The 19,320-nt window shown below is 40.3% G+C and overlaps 1 protein-coding gene across 1 annotated transcript in view; it reads right to left on the bottom strand.

Moving 5' to 3' along the window:
* Positions 1 to 280: 280 nt before the first annotated feature.
* Positions 281 to 19,320, bottom strand: part of LOC112114242 (adhesion G protein-coupled receptor L4) — a 99,646-nt gene continuing 80,606 nt past the window's right edge. The window contains exons 14-16 of the mRNA XM_024210850.3: positions 5,696 to 5,787; positions 3,969 to 4,137; positions 281 to 3,353 (exon numbers count right to left, since the gene is read on the bottom strand). Of these exons, the coding sequence (XP_024066618.2) occupies positions 3,291 to 3,353; positions 3,969 to 4,137; positions 5,696 to 5,787 (324 nt within the window). The 3' untranslated portion in view covers positions 281 to 3,290. The remainder of the gene's footprint in view (positions 3,354 to 3,968; positions 4,138 to 5,695; positions 5,788 to 19,320) is intronic.

Below are 19,320 nucleotides of genomic sequence, written 5' to 3'. Positions count from 1 at the left end.
AAGCCATAGATAATGTGTAGGTGGCGTTTTCCATTTGGATATTTCTGTTGGTTACATTCTATGCTTTGGTTTTGGTGGAAGCACACGGAAATGAATTTTACTGTAATTACTCTGAACCCAGAATAACATTTCTTAAATTGCATCTGAAGAAGCGGAAAGGTACATCAACAAAACACACAGACTCTGAAATATGATTTGACATACAGAATATGTGGTACACGATTTATTGATTACACCCTGCCATTTTACAGGACCTTTGCTAGTTTCATTATTATTTCATTATTGATTAAAAATGTGGTTTTTTATCATGATTTTATTTTGCCATTTAGTACACATCAAAGAATAAAGCAACATCGTTTGACTGTGTGGTTTTATACCTACTGTAGTATACAGTATTCTTCATTTGCTAAAGGTCCAGTTCTACAAAGACTTATGCATGTCCTTAAGGTTGCAGGATTGGGATCTCCATGAGAAATACAAGATCTTTATCCAGTATGGAAAAGTCTTCCAAATAGCTCAATAAAAATCAAGTCAGTCTGTCAGTGACAAACTCATTGGTTACCTGAATACTCAACACTAATTACACTGCATGCTGAAACTACTCAAGTGAAACACATGAATCTAAACATAATTAAACAAATTAAGCCAGAGGAAAATGGTCAGTACTCAGGTAGCTTAACCTAGGGAATAGCTAATTTCCAAGAGATTTGAGGAGCAACTAGAAAGTGCTATGCCAGTATCCCATGAGAACTGAATCAGGTTCAGGACTCCTGTCTGCTCACAGTTCCACCAAGCCAGGAACCATCTCCTCTCTTCCCTACCCTGTTGGCTCATTCAATGACAGCCATCTACCACCTGTTGCTGAGTCCTTTCTCCCACTCTCAGCCCAAGAAGCAACAGTATGTACTCGCCACAGAGGCTGGTATAGACCACAGAGCAGCTGAAGAACAGACTGGCCACCAAAGCTGGTCAGGAAGTGAGAAACTGGCTGCCTCAATGTGTGGCTGAGGGCCAATTTCAAATGTTCACAGTGGTAGATGGCTAAAGGTGAGGGAAAGGCTTATTCTGGAAATAGTACTGGAAATGAGAAACCTGTATGGGATGGGGCATGTGTTGATGAGGTGATTGATGTGCCCAGTACAATGATATTTAGCCTCAATATTTAGTGAGGACAAATATATTAAGCTCCTAAGATTTAAGAACTCTAAGAACCACATGATAGATCTTCTCTTTCAAGCATGGATCTGTGAGGAAAGTAAAGTATCAGAGTAAAGATGTGACCCATGGATTGGACAGCAGAGTTTTGCTCTAAAATATGTTCTTTAATTATAAAGTCCATTGTAATGTAAACACTTTGTGGGATATTTTCTTTCAAAGGTACTTTTTCAATCTCCCTGAGCATACTGAAGTCATTATGCATTTAGTAGAGGTGTTTCTTTGCCCAGACAACCTTAGCACAGGTTACACATTTCTATATGAGATAACAGATGATGCGTTAATAGGTATTCCTGTGAAAACACATATGTAAGTGATATGCATCTGTATATCCCCACAGCTTTAGGAGAATATACAGCTAGCAAAACAGATGCAGCAAAACATTCAGGCCAAGAAATATGTTAGCTATAAAACTTGTTTCTTTATTTCTTTAAACGAACTAAAGGAAACATGTTGAAAGAATCAAACAAAACAGTTCAGTTTATTAACATATTTTACATACAGGTGACCGACAGTAATTACTTCTCTCTGAAAAAAAAAAAATGAAAAGAAGATTGCCACTTGAATTTTCCAAAGACGATTTTGACAGAAACATACAATATGTTCAGTGAAAAATGTACTGTAAGTAAAGACTTGTATGTAAGGAAAATAGATAAAAACCAAGCAAATTTGACCATTGCTAAAAAGCCTTCTTGGTTATAAATAAAATTATTGAGAGGTGTTCTTTATTTCCACAGAAAAAAGACAGTAGTAGAATTTTATAAACAGCTACATATTTACACAGCCCTCTACCAGTAATGGGACTGGGCCTGATTCTTTAAGGTGCGGGGCACTTCCTGAGAAGGCAGTGGGAACTGAAGGGTCTCTGCACCTCACAGGATCAGGCACTTAAAAGGATGACATGACAGCAGACCTTATAAGAGGACAACATTGGAAATGCTGAAGCAACATGTTTACGCTGCAATCGTGCAAAATGTACATGAGTAGGCCCGTTGACATCAACAGAATTATCACATGCTTAAAGTTAAACACATGTGTAAGTGTTTGCAGTATCTGGGGCCTGGATGGAAGACTATTGCATGTAATAAAGGAAGCAAAGGAATCTGCTATATTTACAATATATTTTACACTGAAACTAACGCACATACCCTTGCATTTACACTTGCATTGATTTGCCCATGTAACTTATGCTCCTGCATTTTAATTTGGCAAATAAGGTCAGGATCCTCAAAATGTGTACCAGATGACAAACTCATAAAAACATTTCTTTTTCAAAACCTTCTCAAGTCACAATGCTGGACGTAGTAGATATTAATCTTTCAATAGTTAAATAAAATCAGCACCAAATTCTTGTGAAGATATTCACAAAAGAAATTGGACTTACAAAATGTCTAGTCCAAGTTATTTTATTAGACCAGACCTCAGAGGAATTCCTTACAAGTTAAAAAAAGATTAAGATACAACTATATATTTGGGAGGGAGAACAGAATTATATGAAACCACAAAACATTTTAAAAATCTACTTTAAATTGAACAAAAGCTTGGGCTGAAGCAGACCTGTATCTATGAACACTTTAATGGAACCCGTTCCCTGTAGATGGCAATATACAACTTTATGCGAAGAATCTCATTACCACAAAAAAGGCAACAGGCATGTTTCCACTAGCAAAGTGATTAATAAAATCTGCTGTGCCAGTTGGTTTTTTCTCTCCCTCTTTCTCTCTCATGAACTGCAGATATTTCTAATATTAGAAATAAATCCTAAACTCTGAAAAGTCTCTAGCATCTTTAGGAATTCTACTCCTTTTCTCTTCTTGTTTATGATATTTGTTTTACAATAATTCAGCTTCTCTTGTGTATGTATACCAATTGTACACAGTGTAGTATAAATACTGTGCATGAGTGCACATTTAAGTACAATGCCTATACTGGAGAGACAGTTATTGAGTTAAGAGAGAGAACTGTTCACTAGGTCATTTCATATTTTCACAATGCTACATTTTCTGAAATAACAATAATAATGTCTGGGTTCCTCCCTTATTCCATTGTACTGCTCATACATATTTTTCTTCCATTTACCTTAAGCAGCTGAAACAGCAAGGAACATTTTTGAACAACCTATAATATTCTTCCTGGATCTGAAATGAAAAGATGGGATTAAAACATGACAAATTTATTAACAGATTAATAAAGCCAGTGTTCCATTTTACTTGGTTTTAAAGGTGTTCAATATTGAGGTACTGATTTTAGCATTAGGACTGATTTTAGCAAAGGACACCAAAGACTACATAATCTCAGAACTGGAAGGTGAACAGTAAGCCCCAGTTCAGATCCTAATTGAAAAGCATGAAGACCAGATTTATTCAACCTTTTAAATTATTTCATAGAGTAGTTGCATTGTAATAATTTTTGACATTGAAATGCATTGTTTTTAAAACCCTAAACCTGGGAGAAATATCTGAGAAGATAAGAATTTGGGGTGAAATTCTGGCCCCACTGAAGTCAACGGCAAAAGACCCATGGCCTTCAGTGGGGTCAGGATAACACTTTATGCCAGAGGGCATGATCCTGTAAACCCTTATACACATGAGTAACTTCATATATGTGAATGCCCCCCATTGACCTCAAAGAGCTAATTCAGATGCATAAAAAGTTACTCATGTGCGTAAACGTTTGCAGGACTAGGTTCCTGATTATGTAGCTATATATGAATATTCACATGAAGCATTTCCCACAGGAAAGATGGTACTTACTTTTCTAGATAAAACACAAAGAAATATGAAGATGAACATCCCCTGAAACGCATTGAAAATTGTAAAAAGATACGCAGTGGCCACTGATCCCTGGACCACATGGAGCACCCCAAAGATCCAGGTAGCCCCAAGAAGGAACAGGAGAGCAAGAGCACCCCGAGCACAAGACCTAGGAAAAATAAAAACATTGCAATCAAGGTGGTGACTTATGTCATTTTCTTCCTCTAATCTCTCCTTTGAAAAATGAATGCTTCACAAAGGTCTGAGAACATTTAGCTTTTTGCAGTTACTTGGTGTGTACTTTAGGTTGTGCTGCAGTACTATTGCAAGAATATGCTCACAGTCATTGTATAATAGGAAAAGAGTAAAACTGGATGGATTTAAAACACTGGCTTTCTTAATCTTCATATAAGTTTCCTCTGGTGTACTGCAGTGCTGTATGATTTGATTTTAAATCTACTGTGAGTGTAATTCCCCAAGGTAAAACATATGTCTGTTATGAAGTATTCTCCCCCCAAAACCAGGAAAAATGTACAGTATGCTCTTAGGTCAGCACATATGCATGGCATCAAAGGGATCTTATGGCTCCCTCATCAGAAAATGGGGCCGGCAGTAAAACAATGCACTCTCTTTAAAAAAAAAAAAAAAAAAGATTTTGATTTTACAACACAAATAGCTTCACATAGTTCCAGGTCAGAATATTGCTGCCTTAATATTCTATACATTGATTGGCTGTGATTTATTTTTGCTAACATATTGTATAGCTCCCTCGCTCTAGCAAATTACAATATGTTGTCTTGGAAATGAAACCACTCATTACTTCCATATTCATTCTTAGCCCAGTCATTGCAGGACTTCCTTAGAGCAGAAGACATTTTTAGCATTGTTCCTCTGAAAATGAATAATTTTCAACTTCATTAAAACCAACTCACTACATGAAGCTATGAAGAATGAGGGATAAGAGAAAGTAATCAATCAAACAATTTCTAAATCCTAACTATAAATCTTGGGCAATGCATTGAAACTGCAGGAGTGTTTCTAAGCAACACAAACAGTAAGTTGTTTTCAATGTTCCCTGTAGTACACTTCAGCTTTTCCTGCACAAACGGTTTTCAAGGTCCCTATAAATCAGTTTTAAAGAGAGAGAGTTGATGGAAAAATCATAGCAGCATGCAAAGTAAAAATCCCGGGGAAGGAAAAAGAAAAGAAAGAAACACTGAGCCTCATTGTACAATTTCTTCACAGATAAAGTGACTCACTGAGAACTTGGTTTCTTCATATATTTATTATATGTCTCTTTACCCAGGGAGAAATCTTTCAGTTCTGATTCAGGCACAATTCCTGAAATCAGTTTTTGCCTGAGTAGGGGCTGCAGGATCTAGTGCTTCAAAAGGAATGGAAAATTAGTTGTTTACCCCTTACCACCAGTCTTTAACCTCTTCTTTATAAAGGGCTAGATTCTCATACTCATCTTGTTTACTTTGCAGGCTGCTCAATTCATGTCAGTGGGACTATTTGAAGAATAAGGCATTGCTCCGTGTGAGCAAAAGATGGCAGAATCTAACCCAAAATGAATTTAATGTGATAACAGAGAATGAGTTTTCTTTCTACAAACCATTAAAAAAATTCTCGAGTAGGCAAATTCATTATTTTTGGAATGATCACTTTAATCTCTGATTGTATTTAAAGTTATGGACAGTAGAATTTGTGTTACAAGGGAAACTTACCTTATATTTTCATAACAGCTAACTTCTGGCTTTAACATTGCAGTGTGTCGAAATACTTTGTAAATAATCACCCCAAAAGCCAGCAAATTAACCTGAGGGAAAAAATGCTTTTGTTTTTAGTTCAGACTAATGTGCAAATATCAGTGGTGTGTTTAAATAAAACAAGTCAGATAAAGATTTCTGTGTACATGGAATCTAAAGAATCTGTTGTTGGGGGCAAAAAACCCTCTCTCTGATCCACTTATATTAAAAACAAAATTATGAGCCCTGTAATAAACAATGATCAAACAGGTCTGTAACTCTATCTCACCTAAACAGTATCACTGACGGTAGCCTGCAAATGTTTTTATTGATTTCATTGGGAAATCTCTTAGCTTTCCTGCTCAAATTTTTTTCCTCTGTGGGTGTGTATATATATAAAAATAAAATCCTACAGATTTATCATTATACTCTATAGTGATAAAACTTGCTTTTTGTTGCCAAATAATATTAATGGCATCAGATAATCTGAGGTCTTTAGGGTGTGTAAACTTTCAAGCGGAATAAAAAACAGAGGTTTACACAAAGAATTTCAAAAATAACTTTGGTTGAAGAGTTTCTTGCTGGGTATTATGTGTTATATTTATGTGTGTTTGACTGGGGAATAATGTTTTAGTGATTTTTTGGACCCATTTTATGATTATGGTGCTTTATTTGTGGTTGAAACAGAAAAAAGAACTAAAAAAGAGGTTTTGCAAATGATGCTCAATTTGCTTGCTTGGCTAGACTTCGCTGAGCTTTCATGTTTAAGTTTCTACTACATTCCTCTTACAAGATGTATGGGTTTGCGGTCTTCCTTTTTTAAATTTCTTATTTTGGTTTGCAGCATTTAACATCAGCATCTATTAAAAATGTTAATAAATTAAGCAAGTTTCAGCTGGATGTCTTCCAGATTCTATTTGTAGATGCTTGTGGGATTACAGCTGTAGACTGAATAGAATTAATACCTCCCTCACTTGTTTCTCCAGAATGATTGTGTATTATTTTCCCCCTTCTCTTCCTTTAAAAAAAAACATTATAAAAGTGCAGCATCACTATTAAAGTATCGGTTTAATTTTCTAACATTTGCTGTGTATGGTCTCAGAACATTGTTGATTATGTTGGGGGGGCGGTATTAGGTATGTTGTTAAATGCAGGCTCTGCTTTAATTAGCCTGCTTTAATACAGTAATAATGTATTTACAATTTGATAAGACAGGCGAGAGAGCTGATTAGTAGTTTAGGGAATTAATTCTTCATTGAATACCTTGCACTTGCATAGATCATGAGAGATTTTCTGAAGCTACTTACATTTAAAATTGTAATCTATAATATCTCCTAAACCAGCAATGTTTCAAAGTTAATTATAAGTAAGTCAGTAGTTGTGATAATTATATGCAGAGTTACTTTTTATCATATATTTGCTGGTGAATAATAGATCAAGTAACTTCGTATATACACTGTAGTTTGCATAGCCAATCTAATGTGTTTCTTAAAATACTGTCTAGAAAGTAAGGTAAAATGTGATCAAAATACTGTACACAGAGAGAATACTCACTATAATTTCTCTATAAAGTGGCATAAGATTGGAAACCTTTGAGTCATGATACAAAGCATGTGGCCTAGTTTCCATTCTATGGGCCTGTTCCAAAACCCACCAATGCCAAAGGAGAGCCTTTTCCATTGACTTCAGTGGGCTTTGTAGCAGGGCCTATGGGCCAAATCCTATTATTCTTTGCCCATGGACAAAAATGTCCTGAAAGGTGAGGAATGGGGCAGCCCACAGGGAGTAACTGTGAAAGGGGTGTACCGGTGAGGGAAGATTCCATTTCTCTGGATCCCAATGGGATTCCCCTACACAGACCATTTACTCTGTCTATTGAGCAAGGTACTAGGATTTGGCTCTCTGCATTAATGTAATAACCATTAATTCTAATCATTTGATTCATCAATTAATTCTAACGGGAATAATCTGTATGTATCAAGGGGATGGGTGAGATTAACGTTGGCTTCACTGGAGTTATTGTCTCAAGTAGCCTCATAGGAGGATGTGTTACAGGGTAATGACAGTGAACTTTACTGAAATACAGGGTATTTTGCAAGAGTTATTAAAATCCTAAGTAGGTTTTTACCCCTTGTTCTAACATTTCCAAGCACTCTGTACATAAAAAATAATGAGCCAAATACATTTGCAGTGTGTATAATAAAGTGAGAATACTCAAAACAGTGACTTGTATGCAAATTTTTCAAACCCTAGCAGGAAACTTCTTGGACTGCAGCTTTGCCTGTTAGATGACCCAAGAGTAGGTGATAACAAAATATTTGCAATTGCCCCCAAGGAGCCACACTTTTCCCAAGTAAGGAAGGAAGGAATTTACAGTATGTCTTGTTATAAAGTTTGTTTTCAATATAACAAAGGCTGAACGGCTTGAGAAATCGTTGCATGTCCTGACGGGGGTTCTGTGAAGTATGTGTTTGGTTTTGGTCTGCTGTTCTAACACCATATTATCTAATGGGGGAAAGGGGAACTGTAATGTCCCCTAGAGATATATGAGGTCTGGAAACTGCATTCTCCAGCAAAAAACAGGGGAAACTGCAATGTACACTCATAAAAACCAGGTGCTGTTGGGCAAGTGGCAAACTGAATTCTTATTATTCCACTTTCCTCCCTTAACATCAGGCACACAAATTAAAAGCTTCTGACGTACAGCCCAAGCCTGCAAGGCGCTGAACAGCCCCTCCCAATGATTTTAATGGGAACTCAGCAACTTGGAGGATTGGGTGCTTTGCAAGTACAGTTTTTGAAATTACTCTGACTTTTCAGTAGTGTCCTATGAAGTTCAATGACATAAATGGTTGGCCAAAGAAGATAGAGGAACCGCCCCTACCATATCATCTGCAGCACATTACCTGTTTCTAAATGCATTTACAAGAGCATATTTAGCCAGACCTATCTTACCTTCTAGTAGCATTTATGTACATTGGTATATTTGTGATTCTACAGCTTTGTATGTGAACAACAAAAAAAGTGAAGGCACGTGTAAATGAAAAGCCTTCCAAAAGGAAAATCAGCTATAACGTATTGTGACAGACCCAGACCAGTGGGGTACAGGGGTCTGGTAGAGGGCAAATATACTGGTCACTGGATGAGTAGTTTTCTGTTCCCTGAGTGACCAGAGCAGAGGCTGCAATAGAGTAATCAGGAACCTGCTAGAACCAGTTAAGGCAGGCAGGCAGGCAGGCTAATTAGGACACCTGGAGCCAATTGAGAAGAAGCTGCTAGAATCGATTAAGGCAGGCTAATCAAGGCACCTGGGTTTTAAAAGGAGCTCACTTCAGTTTGTGGTGCGAGTGTGAGGAGCAAGAGGCGCAAGGAGCTGAGAGGGAGAGGGTATGCTGCTGGAGGACTGAGGAGCACAAGCGTTATCAGACACCAGGAGGAAGGTCCTGTGGTGAGAATAAAGAAGGTGTTTGGAGGAGGCCATGGGGAAGTAGCCCAGGGAGTTGTAGCTGTCATGCAGCTGTTACAGGAGGCACTATAGACAGCTGCAGTCCACAGGGCCCTGGGCTGGAACCCAGAGTAGAGGGCGAGCCCGGGTTCCCCCCAAACCTCCCAATTGACCTGGACTGTGGGTTCTTCCAGAGGGGAAGGTCTCTGGGCTGTTCCCCAACCCACATGGTGAATCTCTGCGGCAAGAAAACCCGACAATAAGCTCAGGACCCACCAAGATAGAGGAGGAACTTTGTCACAGTATGTTATAGAGGGAGACAACTATGTATATGAACCAATGTAATCCCAATGTGATATATGCCATCATGTGCCAGCAATGCCCCTCTGCCATGTACATTGGCCAAACCGGACAGTCTCTACGCAAAAGAATTAATGGACACAAATCTGACATCAGGAATCATAATACTCAAAAACCAGTGGGAGAACACTTTAACCGGTCTGGCCATTCTTTGACAGACCTGCGGGTGGCTATCTTAAAACAGAAAAACTTCAAAAAAAGACTCCAACGAGAGACTGCTGAGCTGGAATTGATATGCAAACTAGACACAATCAACTCAGGGCTAAATAGGGATTGGGAATGGCTGAGCCATTACAAACATTGAATCTATCTCCCCTTGTAAGTATTCTCACACTTGCTTCTTATCAAACTGTCTGTACTTGGCTACCTTGATTATCACTTCAAAAGTTTTTTTTCTCTTACTTAATTGGCCTCTCAGAGTTGGTAAGACAACTCCCACCTGTTCATGCTCTCTGTATGTGTGTATATATATCTCCTCAATATATTTCACTCTATATGCATCCGAAGAAGTGGGTTGTAGCCCACGAAAGCTTATGCTCTAATAAATTTGTTAGTCTCTAAGGTGCCACAAGTACTCCTGTTATTAATGTAATCCCAGATTCCTCCAGCGAGAGTCAGAAATCCAAATGACATCCTGGAATGCTGGCTTTTATGTTAGGATCCATGATGGATCTGAAAATATCAGACAGCTCCTTATTGGGTACACAGCTAAGGAAACTCAAGGAGCATAAGTTATTTCATCTTTTGTTTGCACCTTCCAGGCATTAGACAGCTGGCTTTGAATGCATTTTGTTGTCATACAGTAATAGAAGTGCTATATTTTGATTTGTCCAAACACACCTTTCTTTGTAGGATCCTCCATATGCAGGACAGGAGGATTCAGAAATCTGAGATAAAATCCTGCCTCTAGTGAAGTCCATGGAAAAACTCCCATTGACTTTAGTGGTGCCAGGATTTTACCTAAGTGTTTTCTGGAGGAATGGTGGAGTATCAAAAGATTTGCAGGTAAGAAAGACACTACTCTGAGCCCCATCAGATACATAACTCAGTCTACAGTTTAAATATGGCCCTCATACATGTATGTAATGGTCTGGATGATGCCCTGCTGGAGAAAAACTCATAGGATTAAAAAATATGCAAATTCCAAGAAACCCACAGAGGTCTCAACTAATCAGCCTGTCATGAGATGGGATTTGTTTGCCAATGGGATCAGCAAAGGTATGCCCCTCCAGCCACAGTTATTCCATGATCATGGAGAAATCTACACCTCTACCCCGATATAACACTGTCCTCGGGAGCCAAAAAATCTTACCGCGTTATAGGTGAAACCGCGTTATATCGAACGTGCTTTGATCCGCCGGAGCGCGCAGCCCCGCCCCTCCGGAGAACTGCTTTACCGTGTTATATCCGAATTCATGTTATATCAGGTCATGTTATATCAGGGTAGAGGTGTATTTGAAGTGGTTTCACTCTACTTGCTTGTCTACCCCAGCCCTGAGTTAGGATGGCTCCCTCAGAAGCCTGGGTGTCATTGCTTCCCTGCCTCTGCTCTCCTACTCTTCCATTGACAACATGAAGTTGGACTCTGAAGTTTTCTGGGAACTGGTGATATAGGGAGACAGTCCAACAACAGTGGTGTGTGGTGCTCCTAGGTCTGCAAGGACCCAGAAAAGTACTGAAAAATAGCACTATGTTATTGTCTAAGCAAATTACAAATTTCCTTGTTGATCTCTAACTGTATTTTGCAAATTGTGTAATCATATAAAGATAACATAGGTTTTAAAATGCTAAATGCTCCAAGCTGTTGGAGTCCTGCTAACAGCATATTGCTTAGCAACTACTAAGTTTAAAAATGATCTTTAATTCCACTGTTAAAATGTTAAAAATGGAGTATTTTATAATGGCAGAATAACAATGTTATATCCTGGAGTAAATATTATGTTTCTGCTTTGCATTATATGAAACACTTCTCTATTTAGCATCAAATACTAATTATTTTTTGTGGAGTGCTGAATATTACAATGTATAAAATGTATTAAAGCATGCAAAATAACTGCTTGATTCTGCTATCCATACTTATGTTGAGTAGCAGCTTACTCCATAAGTAGCCCTTATTAAATCACTCTGACTACTTGAGGAGAAAGGGTACTACTCAATGTGAGTACGGGTGACAGAACTCAGAGCTTACTGAGCAAGGAGATTTGCCATCATTTTGCTCCATCAGTTTGTGTTACAGCTTTCAGATTTTGCAACCAAGAGAATACTTATTTTTTGTAATGTACAGAATGTGTGGCGCAAGAGCAACTGATTGCACAAATACATACAGTGGGTTTCTGCCAGATGCTTTGTTATAAGCAAGAGCATCAGAATAACTGTTAAAATGAAATTGCCCAGGACTATCTAACCTTAACCCTTTATAAACAAACAGAGCAGTAATAGTTTAATCTGAAGCTAAGCTTTTTGTAGCTATTTCAAGTACAAATGTATTTACCGAAGAGAAAGGAATGTGTACTTTCATAAATGCTATTCTGGTCTATGAACACTGAAGACACAGTTTAGCTTTTCACAAGATATTAAAGTCCTTTTAGTTCCAGACTCTAAGGCTCTCCATCATTACAAAGCAGAGCTAGTACAATAAAGAAGGAGCTAATTCTAAAGATTCAGACGTACTAGTTCTGATTCAGTCTGAGCACTCCACATTCAAACTTCAAAAATGAAGCCCCCAAATCATTCTTTTTTCCTTTCTCAGTCTGTCTCAATAATTGATGAAACCATCTATATGCTGATGTCAGATCTCACAAAAAAGAATGAGAAAATTTCTCCTGCTGCTCTCTTAGGCATATACTTGAATTTTTTACATACATCAGATTGAATTTGGCTCCTTCAAACAATGTCTGATGTTCAGCACAGTTGTATCTGTATCATTTCCTTCAATGACCCTTATTATCAGTGGTGGAATTAACGAGTCTGTGATGGTCTGAATTCTGCCATGAAGAGAGAGATCTGTCTGGCTACCTGACTAATGGATGGGTAAAACGACAACAGTTAGTGGGACATTATTTCTGAAAGGGTAGAATAGAGTTAAGCTGCTAACAATATAACAGTTCAAGCTTCAAATTGAAAATGTATGCCATATTAATTGCATAAAATTGCACACAAGCTGGCAGTCAAACAGTCTGGGTTTTGTTTCCTGTCTGATTTCTCTCATTATCATCTCCCAAATGAATACAACTTCTTAAATGCTTTACTTAGACAATAGTAACCTTACGCAGCAGTGGAAAATGTAGGAAAAAAATTAAGAATTTGTTTAGAATAAAGGAAAGGTCTGCAGTGGTTCATGCTAGATTTTGTGACTCTAATTGTTTAAGTAACTTCACTTATTTAAAAGTGTGAATATGTGCTGGTTGAGTTCATTTCAGACCCTGTCTCAATAATTATGACATCTTCTCATAAAGTTGTGTAGCTATGAATATTTCATAATCTTTTTTAAACACCTCAAGCTGTGGATTTAGCAATTTGATAAGTGAGTAGTTGTCAACATTTCTGAGAACACTTTTAGGGAGGCCTCAATAAATAAATAAGTGGTTTTCTGCATTTCTCGGGGGACTGCCTAGCTTCTGTTCTCTGAATCACTCTAGATTCAATGCAGTTTGTCAACGGATTGCAGGGGGCTAGATCCACAAAAAGGACCTTCAGTATTGCCCTGTCTAATGCTTAGGGGCCCTGCTGCCTAGTGGAATCTGCAGTGCTGAGTTAGGCATCCAGGCTCCCTATATGATGCCTGGGAAGAGTTAGACACCTAAGAATGGGATCCACAAAAGCCAGTAAGCTGAGCAGGGAACCACCTAAGCTAGCTAATAGGAAATGCTGAGGCGGGGAGTGTGGCCTAACACCTGTCCTTCAAAGGGAGTGAGGCACGTCTTTCCACACAGGATTCACAGCTATGAACCGGCTCCTGGAGTTAAGTGCCGATGCCAGGTCAGTCCTTCCACAAGGGAAATGAGGATATTGACATAGTGGTGGTGCTGAAGTCGCTGCTCCGAGTCAGGCAGCATGGAGATTTGAACCTGAGTCTCCCATGCAGGTGCCCTAACCACTGGACTACCACCACCTTCTCCCCTTCTGCTTTGAGTAAGGTCCATTCCAGCAGGCTCTGAAAGCACCTACTGGATGTGGTCCCACGGGTGACATAGGTAGGGAACACCCAGTCTGAGAATCCCACTGGGGCTTAGATTCTCAGCTGTGTGGGGTGCACCAGGATTTAGGTAGCTTTGCACACGCCACTGGCAGAAATTTAGACAGATTGGGAATTTTGGTACCTAAAGGGTTTGATGGCAGGTGTGGCGTTTTGAGGATCTAAATTTTGGATATAGGTGCCTAATGAGGCAGTTAGGCTCCTAAATTTCTCTGCAGCTCTAGCCCTGATTTACTAGGTAATTCTGAAATAGCTTTCTTTAATGTCAATCCTGCAGCCAAGGGCGGACTTCTGTGCCAATGCAGAGATCCACCAAGATCCATGGGACTCCATTTGGGCATAAAAGTGGCCTGCTTTTATTCTGTTGTAGGATTGTGGCCTATACTGGTCAGTATATGAGAGAAACTAATAGCTCTGATAGGTCTATATGAATAAACTATTTACTAGATTGAATCTGCCCCTTTTTCTGCAAAGACTCTGTACCCTTTGGGCCAAGTCTTAGGCGCCTCTTAAGTCCCCACACATCTTCAAAGAGGTGCAAAGAGGATTTAAAGATGCCTTAAAGCAGTGCCTGAAGATTTCCCTTGCATAAGGGCATCCTTAACTGGTGTAGAGCTGGCTACACAGGGTTTGGCCCTGCTCCAGGACCCCAGGCGGTGGGCATTTGGGGGTGTGCAGGCAGCTGGGAGGTGTGGGGCAGAGTGATCAGCAGCATGACACCTGGGGATACTCGAGACCATTGGGAGCCTACAAATATAGGGTGTGTGTGTGTGAATATATAGCAGACAGTCCCCTCCATCCCTGTGATGCACAGTGAAACTGGCTTTTTTTTAAAACCGGATTCATTCATTATTTGATGTATTATTTATCAAACACATTTTGACGTATAGATTGCTCACAAACTATTTGCTATGACCTGTCCCCTGAATATTCACTATTTCAGCTGTGTGACTGGTCACTTAAATCACATGGTATTGTTTCCGATCCCAGGTTGGATGACTCAAATCCAAAGAGCTTTCAGGGGATGGCCATGTGACACTGCCAAGGAGAATACTCTTATGAATCTGTGGTCATGGGAGATGTAACATTTTTTCTGCAATCATTTTATGAATAAAAATTCCCTCCTGTGAATGTTTGTGAAAGATGAATCGAAGTAGTAGAGTGGAAGCAAATTCCCATTTGAATAAAAACTTATGCTCATGAATATTTTTACATAGTATTCATCTATTGGTGGTGGTGTCATAGAGATAATCATAGCTCATCATTAGGAAAAGTATAGAGGACATCACTCTTCTCTGTAGATTGTCTAAAGCAAACCCACGCATTCCTTTTAATGAGCACTTTAAAGAGAGACAAAGTAAAGTAGCTCCAATAGCATTTTAAGGGATAGAAAAGTAAGAAAAGAAGTCGTCCAAATGTCAGTGGCTTCGGTGAAGAGCAGCATGAAGGTAGACCATACATGTGGATATGGTTTCCGTAGCTAGAAAAGAAATGGGTGCTGAGTGAAAATGTGGGGGATTGGGCTGGCTTGGGATATAGGGTTGCCAACTTTCTAATTGCACAAAACTGAACACCCTAGCCCTGCCCTTTCCCCGAGCCCCCGCCTCTTCCCTGTGGCCCCACCCCCACTCACTACATTTCCCCTCCCTCGGTGGCTCGCTCTCCCCCTCCCACTTTCACTGGGCTGGGGTAGGGGATTGGGGTGCGGGGGGGGGGGTGAGGGCTCTAACTGGGGGAGTGGGTTTTGGGGTGTAGGAGGGGGCTCCAGGCTGGGGGGTGGGGCTGAGGGATTTGGAATGTGGGAGGGGGCTGTGGGTTGAGGCAGTGGGTTGGGGTGAAGGAGGGGGTATGGTCTCTGTGCTGGGGCAATGGATGAGGGGCTTGGGGTGCAGGAGGGGGCTCCAGGTTTGGGGGGGCTCAGGGATGGGGCATGGTCTTACCTCAGGTGGCTCCCGGTCAGTGGCGCAGTGGGGCTAAGGCAGGCTCCCTGCCTGTCCTGGCACCATGCTGCACCCCGGAAGTGGCCAGCAGGTCTGACTCTTCGGCGGGGCGGGGGTGGGGGGCAGGAGGCTCTGTGCACCGCTCTCGCCCACAGGCACCGCCCCTTCAGCTCCCATTGGCCAGGGTTCCCAGCCAATGGGGGTGCAGAGTCAGTGTTTGGGGCGGTGGCAGTGTGTGGAGACCCATGGGCCCTGCCAACTAGGAGCTGGACCTGCTGGACGTTTCCAGGGCGCAGTGTGGTGCCAGGACAGGTAGGGACTAGCCTGTCTTAGACCTGCTGCATCACCAACCAGACTTTTAATGGCCTGGTTGGCAGTGCTGATCGGAACCACCAGCGTCCCTTTTCAACCGGGCGTTCCAGTAGAAAACCAGACACCTGGCAACCCTAGTGGGATGGTGTCACATAGTCTGCAAGGGTAGCTTGCACCTGGCCTGTATTCCTCTCCTTCTTTCTTTCCTTGGTTGTTTTTCCATGATGGAGGAAATTTTACTTTGGTCAGTGGAATGTTCCTCCAGTTACCATGAGTGAGCATAAGCCTGGAGAAGGTGGCAGTGGGCCCTCCACCTACTGGCAGAAACTAAAAAGGGGCTGCCAGTGGGAGTTGGGGCCTTTCTTATACCACTGCTAACAACCTGAAAGTGCTCTGCACCCATGCTAGAAAGAGCTGAGAAAGAACTTTTAAACTCTGATAAGTGAAGTTGAAGATTGGGCTTTGTGTGGCAATTGCTTCTAAGGCCGAGCTCATTTGGATTGATCGTCCCTCACATGCTCCATCCAGGGTGAAGCTGGTCACCATATTTGGGGTTGGTAAATATATATATATTTTTTATCTGTGGCACCACCTTCCCCTGGAGCATCCAGCTATCAGCGTTTGATGTTTGTTCTCAATGTAACAACTTAATAGGAGGGCATTCCATTCTGGTGGAAATTGGTGGCATAGCCTCTTTCTCCAAATTATTTGCAGGTGCTTGGGAACAGGTGTATTAAGGATGATTTGGGGGAAGACATGGGTGCAAGGTTGGGTCTTCTTCTCATGCACAAGTACCAGGGCCTCCATGAGAAAACAGTTACCCCTCCAACACTGGTAACATTGGGAACTATAGTCTGGAGGCTGCATCTGACTGGTGTCCATGGCACAAGGTAGGTGTCCTCAGGTTTTGTGATTATTTAGTACAGCAGGGTCTATGGATTGCTGAATAACACTGCAGTCTGAACTACTATATTTCAATCAGGATTGCAGCCTTGATCTTTAAATCAACTACCATTGTGTTCAGGGCCGGCTCCAGGCACCAGCTTGTCAAGCAGGTGCTTGGGGCGGCCACTCTGGAGAGGGGCGGCACGTCCAGCTATTCGGCGGTAATTCGGCAGACGGTCCCTCACTCCGGCTCGGAGCGAAGGACCTCCCACCGAATTGCCGCTGCAGATCGCGATCGCGGCTTTTTTTTTTTTTTTTTTTTTTGGCTGCTTGGGGCAGCCAAAACCCTGGAGCCGGCCCTGATTGTGTTACAATTTTTTCCACTTTATCCAAAGAAATGGAGTGAAAGGTGAAAAGGTGACTATTAACACTTACTTTTGTGAAGAATAATAAACCCATAGAAAGTCCTTGAAATAAATTAATTTCCACTAAAAGGCAGACTTAATAAGAAGAGTTGATATAAAACAAGTGGTTAAAATGGCTTATGGAAGATGCACTCTAAACACTAGAGACCAAACAATACACAGCTGTGTAAGAAATGTAAATAGGTATCTACCACAATGTATTAACCTCCAGGAAAGCTAAAACTCTAAGGAGCATAAACACTAGATGAAAAGTGTGAGCTGGTGGTAAAGTTTGTTATGGCAGATGCTGGAGGTCAAGGAACCTTTTAAATAACATATTGTAGGCTATCAAGAATAGTGGCCAAGAACTTCACAGTTAGAACAGAAATAATAATATAAGCATCCATATCAAAATCTGAAGAGACAATGGGCCTGATTCACCATTCCATTAGTCCAGTTGTTGTTGTTGCTTTTTAAACCAGTGGAACTCCACTGATTTCAGAGGTGTTACACGGTAAAACTGAAGTGGCAGAGTGATATCTGCCTGATATCTGAGGGCTGAGAAATATTTTTTCTGCTGAGCCTATTTTCAACATGAAAGATGTGATCAATCAGAACAATCCAGATTAAAGCATTAAGTGTGGGAAAATTGTTAGTACATGGGAACCAGTGCAGTAATAGTTTTGTCTAGAACCTCTTTTGCATTGATTACAGCAATATTACTAATCCTGAATCAGCCTCAAATGCACAGAACTAGTACGAGAACTGTTGAATACTATTTGATGAATGCACCATTCAGTTCATTTGACCATTTTTGTTGAATAAATAGTTTGACAAATAACGGCAAAATTCATCAAATAAATTATCTGATGCATATTTTTTTTTTAAGTAATTGACCAGTTCTAATGAATATGCAGGCAGTCCCTTAATGAAAAGCATTAATCTACTGGTAGCCTGCTTTCATCATTCACATGTCACTCTTCTGAATTGTGCAACTGCAATCTGTATATTTTATTCATTTACCCATCCATTTATACACGTGACGTTCAAAATCCTATGGTTAATCAATCATTGCAATTATTAGACTATTTCTATTGTACAATGTATGATTCACACATACTATGGTATGTAACCTATTGCTTTTCAGCCTCAGTACCAGATAACTGGCGGATAGCTAATGTAATGCTGATTTTTGAAAAAAAGACTCCAGAGGCGATCCTGGCAGTTACAGATCAGTAAACCTAACTTCAGTACCAGGCAAACTGGTTGAAGCTATAGTAAAGAACAGAATTATAAGACACATAAACAAACACGATAAGTTGGGAAAGAGTTCACCACAGCTTTTGTAAAGGGAAATCGTGCCTCACCAATCCATTAGAAATCTTTGCGGGAGGTCAACAAACATGTGGACAATAGTGATCACGTAGACATAGTGCACTTGCACTGTCAGACACCCTTTGACCTGGTCCCTCACCAAAGGAAAGTAAGGAGTCATGGGATAAGAGGGAAGGTCCTCTCATGGATTGGTAACTGGTTAAAAGATAGGAAACCAAGGGTAGGAGTAAATTGTCAATTTTCACAATGGAATGAGGTAAACAGGGATGGGGAGGGTCCCCCCAAGGATCTGTATTGGGACCTATCCTGTTCAATGTATTCATAAATGATTTGGGAAAAGGGGGCAAATGGTGCAAAAATCTGCAGATGATACAAAAATCACTCAAGATAGTCCAAAGCTGACTGCAGAGAGTTACAAAGGGCTGGGTGACAAAATGGCAGATGAAATTCAATATTGATAAGTGCAAAATAATGCACATTGGGAAACATAATTCCAAGTATACATACAAAATAAGGGGGTCTAAATTAGCTGTTACTACTCAAAAAAGGATATGGTGGCATCATTGTGGATAGTTCCCTGAAAACATCTGCTCAGTGCGCAGCAGCAGTCAAAAAAGCGAACAGAATGTCATGAACCATTAGGAAAGGGATAGATAACAAGACAGAAAATATCATAATGTCTCTATATAAATCCATTGTATGCCCACACCTTGAATACTGTATGCAGT

This window comes from Terrapene carolina, unplaced genomic scaffold, assembly GCF_002925995.2.
Source record: "Terrapene carolina triunguis isolate 2854851 unplaced genomic scaffold, T_m_triunguis-2.0 Scaffold211, whole genome shotgun sequence".
In the NCBI taxonomy this organism is placed as follows: domain Eukaryota; kingdom Metazoa; phylum Chordata; order Testudines; family Emydidae; genus Terrapene; species Terrapene triunguis.
The sequence above is the reverse complement of the archived record's forward strand: the minus strand, read 5'-3'. Positions and strand labels throughout refer to the sequence as shown.